This window comes from Antrostomus carolinensis, unplaced genomic scaffold (genome assembly GCF_000700745.2).
Source record: "Antrostomus carolinensis isolate BGI_N321 unplaced genomic scaffold, ASM70074v2 scaffold3590, whole genome shotgun sequence".
Taxonomy (NCBI): domain Eukaryota; kingdom Metazoa; phylum Chordata; class Aves; order Caprimulgiformes; family Caprimulgidae; genus Antrostomus; species Antrostomus carolinensis.
Genome location: NW_010288971.1, coordinates 223,472 through 233,025, shown reverse-complemented (window position 1 = coordinate 233,025; position 9,554 = coordinate 223,472). Strand labels below are relative to the sequence as shown.

General features: G+C 35.4%; 1 protein-coding gene across 1 annotated transcript in view; it reads left to right on the top strand.

Moving 5' to 3' along the window:
- GFRA1 (GDNF family receptor alpha 1) overlaps nt 1–9,554 on the top strand; it is a gene marked incomplete at its 5' end in the record, with an annotated part of 53,504 nt that overhangs the window by 24,288 nt on the left and 19,662 nt on the right. The window contains one exon of the mRNA XM_010168341.1: nt 1,845–2,023. Coding sequence (XP_010166643.1) covers nt 1,845–2,023 — 179 coding nt within the window. The remainder of the gene's footprint in view (nt 1–1,844; nt 2,024–9,554) is intronic.

The following is a 9,554-nucleotide window of genomic DNA, read 5'->3' as shown; positions in this document are numbered from 1 at the left end:
TGAACTGAATGGGATTCAGTATATCCACCTATCTGTTCAAAGGATTTGTTCACACCTGTGTTATACTGCAGTAAAAAGGATTGGCAAGTGGGAGGAAAAGCATAAAGCAGAAACTTAGTGAATACAAATTATTGAAAGGACCTTTACTATAGCTGTTAGACACTTGAAGCACCTCCTTAGATTCATTATGTTTTTTGAAATATATATGAAAATTATACATAAAAAAGACATCTTTAAAATAGAATTTATATGTTTGAAATATTATGAGAATATGACTAGGGATGGAACACCTCTCCTATGGGGAAAGGCTAAGAGAGTGGGGTTGTTTAGCCTGAAAGAAGGCTCTGGGGGCACCTTATTGCAGCCTTTCCATACTTAAAGGGGGCTTATAAGAAAGATGGGGACAAACTTTTTAGCAGGGCCTGTAGCAATAGGACAAGGGGTGATGGTTTTTAACTAAAAGATTCAGACTAGAGAGAAGGAAGAACTTTTTTACAATGAAGGTGGTAAAACCCTGGCACAGGTTGCCCAGAGAGGTGGTAGAAGCCCCATCCCTGGAAACATTCAGAGTCAGACTGCACAGGGCTCTGAGCAACCTGGTCTGGTTGAAGATGTCCCTGCTCACTGCAGGGGGTTGGACTAGGTGACCTTTAAAGGTGCCTTCATCCCAAACCATTCTGTGATTCTATTATAAGAATCATAGAATATCTCAAGTTGGAAGGGACTCATAAGAATCATCAGGTATGATTCTGTGAAAGAATTAAAGAAGACTGAGTGTAAAGATCACTTAGAAAACTGCAAGGATTGTATTTCTCTGATCCTTCTTGCAGTAATGGAAACAAAGTTACTGTTGATTTAGGAAATTATGGGAAAATATTACTTTATAAATTGCCTTATTCAGGTAAAACCAAGAAAAATATCATTGCACTCTTCCCACTTTGTCTCCATCAACCCAGCTGATTGTGGTGCATTTTACAAATTTTTCTCTTTACATATTGGAGTTCTAAGAACTAATATAAGAATAAAATACATCTTTTTCAGATGAGAATTAAATATAAATTATTTTATAAGGCAAGGAATACCACTGAGAAGAAGTATTAATAACTTTCACATATTAGTCCCCAGTGAAATTGTTTGATTTCTTGTACAAAGAATTTGAAATAAGAAATCCCTAAATCCATGTTGAATCCCCAAAGACCTGATTAAAAACTGTTTTTCTATTTGTTTATAAAAAAACCCAGCCAATTTACTCTTGCCATAAACACATTCTTTAATCCCATGAAACTGTGATAAGCTTTTTATCTTTTATATTCTGAAGTTTTAGTTTAAGCATGCTTCCCTCACCTAATTATGCAGATTTTTGATTGAAAACTGTAAGGAAAAGATTGTCTTAGTTAAACCATTTTGTAGTTATAGGCATATTAGTTTTACTGCACAAGCTGTAGAAATAAATTGATATTTTGCCTGCTCTGTTTTTAGTTTGCTATGTAACATCACCTGCCTGAATTAGGACATAACATTCAAACTGTATTTTAAATCTTGAAAGTAAATTTTGAGGCTTTTGGATGGTAACAAATACGATTACAGTAAGTCCTACAACTTCTGTCAAGAATTAGTGGCAATGTTACAAAAAAGAGGCTGCAGCAGATAATTATGTGACCCCCATACTCTCAGTTCATGTTTCTGATATGTTCAAAATTAAGACACATTTTTCAGCATAAAAATTGAGTTTCTATAAATACACATTTTCAATGGAATAATAATAATGATGATGATTAAAAAGTCAGTTCTGCTTTCTGCCATTTGTTTAGAAATAGAAAATTGCCTGTAATTTATTTTTACAGAAAATGCAATTCAGGCCTTCGGCAATGGTACTGATGTGAATGTGTGGCAGCCAATCTTACCAGTACAGACCACTACAGCCACAACTACAACAGCTTCCAGACTTAAAAACACAGGTTCAGAGACCACCAACAATGAAATACCCACCCACAACGATTCACCAGCATGTGCAAACCTGCAGGTAAGAGAATCTTGTACTTGTTGCAGTGCATAGATGAAAGTTTTTCGTAGATGTGTGTACAGAGTAATCTCCTGCTGCATAAATAGATGACTGCTTAAATTGGAATATCTGTTCATTCCCATGTTGTAGTTACAAGCCGGATATATTGTAAAAGATCAGACACTTATTTTAAATCAGAAACGTGCATATTTCAAAGTGGACTTTATTGCCTTCCTGACTCAGAAACGGGGCACAGTATTTAATTTGTTATCACAGGTTTGGATATGAATGTGGCACTCTGCAAACCCTGCCAGGGTATGTCAGATTAAATTAATCCCTTGAGTAATCCAAATTCAGAAGGAACTCTTAATGTCAGCTAGCATGTCCTGCTGCCTTCTTTCTTCTATTATTGGCAGTAAACTTAAGAGGTTTTTTGGCTGAGTAATTCTGGATATTAGAGAATATGTGGTGTGAAAAACTACATGGTGAAGGAGCTGGACAATGACAGAAGCTATTTTCAATCAGGCACTTCCCTGAACTGGGGTCAAGGTTGTGATCTGGTCTTGGCCAATCGCTGTAGTGATTTTCTTTGACACTTCAATTAGGCTATTGATGTTGTGTCATTGATTCTGGATTTAAAGAGACTCATCACTTGCTGAAGCCAGTATATGCAACTCTTAGAAAGTTTGAAGAACTTGGGAAGGAGACAACTGCAAAATGAAGGCAGGAAAGAGGTAACAGGGAATGTAAACTGAAATAATCCTTAGAGGAGGTTAGAATTTTGGGTTATAAAATGCAAAATGAGATCAGGGATAGATCAGCTGGAGCTGTTTATTTTTGTCTTTGCAAAAGGAAAATTGCTATGTGACACAAATGAAACTGTCCAAGTTTTAATGTCTCATCTGGTATTAACATGCTTTTTTTCTGGATTCTCAAATTCTTCCACACCTGCAGCATTCACGTTTCACTTACTTATAAAAAATTGATTTTGTATTCTGCACATTAAACTGTATCAAAGTTTCCACGTTCACTAAAACGGACAGTTCACATCCCTTGGAAATTTATTTGCCTCTTAATTTTCCCTGCACCACTCTCTCATCTTCATCCTTTTCTGGTTTCTCTATTGGCAAATTGCATATGAATTAACATTTTTCAGAGGCATTAAAGAGTCACAAAGTGTATGAGGTTAATGGTAGATGGTGTTGAGTTTAGGTCCTTCTGGTTTAATATTATTTTTCATATCTTTGCATTCATTATTAGTTAAACTTTTTAAGTCATTGATGAGAGAAAGATAGTTGCAGGCATGTATTTCTATGTGCAGTAGTCATTTAACGAAATAGTTTATGCTAAAAAGAAATGTAACTTTTTAAACCTGAAACTTGGCATATCTTGCATTTAAAGCAAGTCCTTGATAGGATATTATTAGTTCACTTCATGTGATATTAAAAAGTGGTTTTATGGAAGAGATCACATTTCCCTTGTGTTTGTACAGTCCCCTATGGAGTAAGGCCTCCAGATGCTACCGAAGTGCACGTGATAAATAATGAACTGAAGAAATGGCATGTGATCACAAATCCCATTGGGTTCAGATTGATTTGCAAATGTTCCCCAAGCCTAAATAGATGTTCTAGTGCTTTGAAAATGAGTTAAATTCTTCCCTGACCTTACTCCTGTTACTCCGCCACTACGAAGTCACATCCCACATGGGTTTATCAGCTCTGGTTTAAAGCTGTGTTATGACTTCAAGTGTACCCCTGATATACTTGACACAAGATGTAAAGGTCTATAGGGAAAACAAAAACAACTCCTTTCACTAAATGGTCTCTGCTGTTTTGTAGAAACTATAGATAAGTCTGCACGAAAAAGTCACTGAAGTTATGTGAATTAAGCAGTTTAATTCTTGTGAAATACAACATTCTGGTGCTCACTACTTTCTTGTGTTAGAACTGAAACACAAAGAACAAAGCTCGTATATTTTAATGCATTTTTCAAAATATAACTTATGAATAGAGGCAAAACAAGCCCATACTTTTTAAAAAAGAAACCTATGTTTGTTGGACAGTATGGTGCCACTTTGCATGTGAGACTGAAACCTCAATGCAGATTTTACAAAAGAACTGGAGGCATTCATATCACACTTGGAAAAGTGTATTCATTCCAAGGCTCTCCTCCCATGAAAAATATGCCTTTGTAGTATTTTCAAAACATGAACTATTGTGACCAAAAGCAATCTAAAGGGCTTTGTTGTACGCTTAGCAGTTGAGCTGAAAGGTTTCAAAAAGGCAATATAGCCTAAAGACTGTGAAAAGGAGAATTAAAAGCATTAGTCTCAGCACAAAAAGACAATGGCAGAGAGGGGATAAGGAAATGATTGTGGAGATGCTACAAGGCTGCATATCCTAGTTAGTGGGTTTAAAAATACAGTGAAGGAAGAAAGAGCAGGAAGTGATTGATTAGTACAAATTGCCGTAGAAATAAATACAGTAAGGGACGAAAGAGCAGGAAGTGATTGATTAGTATAAATTGCCATAGAAATGAACAAATCCTAAGCTCCTGGGGTTGTAAAATACAGGGCACTAACCCAATCTGCCAAGAGTTTCACTGGCTGAGCAATTTTTGATACTTTTTTTTTTTTTACTTGTTCAGAATGGTTGTATGAAAAGCAAGAACACACTAATGGTTTTGTCGCTGTGCCATGTTCTCCTGCACACATGAAACCTGGAAATTGGAAGGGTTGTGATTGCTTAAAGAAAATATGAGATACTCTTTGTTTACCTGTACTCAATACTTATTTTGAATATCTGCTAAAGATGGACCTTCTAAATAATTTTTTTTTCAGTTATGCTCTTTATAAATTGTTCTTCAGTTCAATTTACCATTGCTGCAAGAATTTACAGTTCTTCTATTATGGTGGCATTTTCTTACTTCAAATTGATACAGGGAAATGTTGATTTCTGATATATACTCATTTTATGTTTACATATGCATGGATTTGTGTAATACACTCGTTTTTTCTGTCCCTAAATTAAATTACTCCATCTTTGCCAGGAAGATGCTTAACTGTCAAGCATCCTAGAAATTCTTTTATAAACCTAGCTTCTAACAAATTTGACTAAACACGGAGCATAAATAATGGTTAGTTTTATATATAATGCTAATTTCAAGTATTTTTTGAGGTGCTTGACATCTTTTAAAGGATCCTCAGCACCACATAAAAATAATTTATAAGATGTTGTGAACAAAAAAGAAGATTAATTCCAACAGCATGCTCTTTATATACAGGCACATTTTATTAAGTAATTGCCATCTCTATTTTTTTTTCAGATAGCTTCGCTCTAGCATTTGCTATTTAACTGACACATTCTTTTATCCTTCCTTCCCAATTGTAACTTGTGTTCAGCATGCCAGTCAAAAAATGGTCATGGTCTTTCGGTCTCATGTTCTGCCACCACTGCTTGAACCGTCATGTTGGATTATTTGAAAGGGACAAAAGAATGATTTTGGATGTGTACTCACACCATGTATTCTTCAAGAAAAACGCTGCCTCTGCATTCAGGAGAGAAGCATGGACCTGAAAGATGATAATTAAATAAACTTCAAATGATAGATTAGACTAGATTAGAGCAATTGTTACTGCATTATCAGCAGAGATAAATAAAAACTGAAGACTTTCATACTGGGTTGGCTGTACTAGTTTAGAGGACACTTTGCACAAGACAAAAATGATAGAAATCAAGATGGTTAAGAATGTTTAAGTGTAAATTTATGCATGGAAATCTATCAACTCCATAGATAGTTCTGTACTTTGATTTCCCATTTGTTATAAATGTCTTGCTCTAGGTAACCTTAGTTCCAAAGGGAATTTAAGATTTTTGTGTTTTTGAAGAAATATTAGTAGTATACACGTGTAATTGAGCCCTTCAGACCGAATGAGAGTACTTTTCAGTCGAGTCCAGTATGTGAATGTCTTTGTAGTCTCAGCAGCAAAATTAAAAAATGATGAGTTAGGAATTTAAAAGCTCAAACATTTTGTGGGGAACAAGGAGGACAAGAGAAATATAGATACTTAAATATGTCTATTCTTTCTGTTTTCATATAAGATTACTGAGTGTTTAGAACAGGCATGGCTCGTATTGCAAGCTTCTTCCACAAATTCACATAATTCCACATAAACTTGGGACTTTAAGAAATAACTTTTATGGCAAGTCTTAGGACAAAAATAGGAGGCAGGATTCACAGGTCTCTGAGGAGACTAGAACTTAAATATGACTCAGAGACTGAAAATGACTGTGCTTTTCACTTGTATGTCTATCTGTTGCAGATCTTCAGCACTGTGTAAGAATCTGCTAATCTGGTGTTTGAAGTACTGTCTATAATTACTAAATGTAGCTTTCCGTGCACTAAATATTATTATTATTATTAAGCATTGTGTAGGTGTTTGGAGAGGGTTAAAAGCTCCAATGTAGAGTTCTGAGGATCAAGACACAGCAGGTGTGGAGCTTCATGGACTAGTAATTGGGTGGTGGGTGAACATAAGCAGGAAACATGAGCAGCATGTAGGTGTGCCATTGGTGAGGGAATAGTACAACTGCTCAGATGGTATGCTCGAACAGGGACAAAGGGAACTTGATTTATCCCCTGAGCACCAGTATTAACTTTCCCATATGCCTGGCACCATCTTTTCCCTGTCTCTTCATATAACCTATTTCTTTTTTGTTTCGTGAAAATCAAGCACCGTCCTTTCAAATGCCCTGCCTGCTCTGTCCCTCGGAAGAAATCATATTTGGAACTCTTTCACTGAGCATTGTGACTACACAAAAAGTTATAGTCTGGGGCAAAAGATGGACAGGAATATAAAACTCCCAATACTGTGCCAGAACAACATAAAATAAAATAAAAAAAAAAAAAAAGAAACAAAGAACATTGGCTAAATGTTTCAAATTAAAAGATTTAAATTTACCTCCAGTATTTCCAGGATTAGCTGACATAATGGGATCAGCCTACTGGTGCAAGTGATTTAAAGAACATCTGTTGGCAGCTTTTCTTTTGAAAAAGCCACATCTTTAATTTGCTTCAGTAACAATTCTGTTTTACCTAAAGAAGTCTTGCGTGCTTTGCATGTTCAGATTAAAATCTGACAGCCAGGAATATATTCAAGTTTCATATTTTATCTTATACTTCTAATTTGGAGAGCACTGAACAAAATTCTGTGTTTTACCAAAACAGAGACTGCTTTGTCCATTGATTTACTTAACTTTGATTTCAATGAAGTTAATTCTTCTTTCCTTCAGCACTATGCTGGAGTGGGTCCTCACAAAATGTGGAAGTATAAAATTCCATGAGACCATATTCATCTACTGCACGGCTCTTGCAGTTTTCAGACAGAATCAGAGAAGGTCAGGTTACCCATGGGTGAGGGATGGGTTTGGGTTTTCAGTCTGTATGGCAATCTTGGTGTTCGTAGACAGGAAAGCAATCTGCAGTCTGCCTGCATTACTATGCAAACAGTGGACCTCAGTGGCAAAAGGCTGCTGTGCAGTGAACATACACATATACATATATGTACTAATGGTATAATCACGTAGACTGGTCCCACTTGGAGTAAGGCTGCGCTTGGGTTCTTCACCATCTTTCCCAAAGAATTTTCAGGACCACACAAGATAGATGATTTTCATGCTTGTTGAAATCCTGATGAAGTTGAAGGTCTGATTAATATATATAGCTGATTAATTTATAGGTACAGAGAGTCTTTTGCCTGATGCTGAACTTCAAGGGGAACAGTTTGAGGATGCTGAACTTCTTAGTTGAACATTGGGCCCACTTGCAAGATCAGTCACAACTTGTGGAGTAAAGTACAGGCTAAAACTCTCTGACAGTGTAAGTCAGCATATCTCAGCTATTATCATCAGAGCTACACAGATGTACACTGGTTAATGTTCAGTCTCTTGGGCACGTAGAGCTCTCTGTAAGACTGGACCTTATATTTAGTAATCAGTGATACTCTGATGAAACATTTTTAATGTTGGAAGTCATATGCAATGAACTTCTGTTACTGAAAGAGAGCAAAATGGTTTATTTTGCGTATTAGTATTACAGTTTAAATTAGGGGGTTTTGATTAACATGCTTTTTATACCAAAATATTGTGCATGTATACTGCTGGAGAGCCTAATAATTTAGAATTATTTCATCAATGATAAAATATTTTACAGTTCATTAAAAAAAAAAAAAGTTTTAATAGTCTGAGCATCTTTAGTGTATTATAATAACACAACACTTTATAGCAGACTGTAAAACTCCAGACGACGGTTTTAGGAATCATGCAATTTTGTTTTATAGTTTAATAATTGTTCAATTGAAAATGAGTATCAAGTTACTAAAAACCAATTTAATGACTAAAAAAAATACAACTTTGTTAAAGTATACTACACACCTTTACAGAAAATTGAAATTTCTGTAGGCAGATTATAGTTCTTATCCTCAGAAAGAATTTTGCAAATTATTGCTGCTAAAATCAGATGTAGCATTTGCAATGTTCCCTTAAGACACAGTTGTTTCTACGTTTCATATCAGTATCCTCCTGTAGGAATACCCACAAAAATACAAAGTGCTAGAATAAACAGGAATCAGACTGTTGGATCACATCAGATAAGCCAAATCAAACTATTGATAGCCCCATGTTATTACTTTATGTGGTTCTTCATCATATTAAAGGTATTCCTATGCCACCCAATTTTAGTTCTCAATCAAATCTCTAGTCCATCATGTATTTCCCTTTTAAAACAGATAGCTCACTATGGCCTGTGAACAACAGCCATAAAATGGAGTACAGTATTATAATTTAATTTTAAAGCATAACTAGTACTAATAAAAATTCTAGGTCATTGCATTGCAATGGTTGATGTTTAATCATATTGTCTTTGGAAGTATAGTTCGTAATATATTGTGCATTTATGGGACTTGATAAAGTGCTTTGTTTAAGACATACTGTTTGCTGTTAGCAAGTATTAGGTTTTAGCCCTGATTCTGCTTCCATTTATACTTGTTCAAGTGCAAATAACTCTGGTTGTGCCAGCAGGCTGACCCTGTTGCAAAGCAAGTGCAGGCAAAAGCGATCATGCCACCAGGTTTCTAATGGAACAGAGAACAAGAATAGAGTCCTTGAAATTATTAGTACTTTTTTTATTTTAACTGGAATAGCTTGCAGGAGTCCTACTTATAGACCAGAATCTCATCATACTAGCTGTTCCACAGGCTCATAATGAAAAGGCACTTCTGACCTTAAAAGCCCAATGAATTACAGTTAACTTCAGTGAAGCCAAGATACCACCTCAAAGACTTTATTTATTCTGAAAACCACTTACTGTATTTGAGTGCTTTTGAAACAATAAATATTTTACTATTATAAACTATGTTAATGCACTATGTTATCCTCAAAAAGGTACATGAGAAAAAACAAAGTAAAAGACTGGTACTGGTACTATCTCAGATAATAGATACACTTTTCAATACAGAGATACTTCTTTCTAAAGTATGAAAATAACTTGTCAGTTA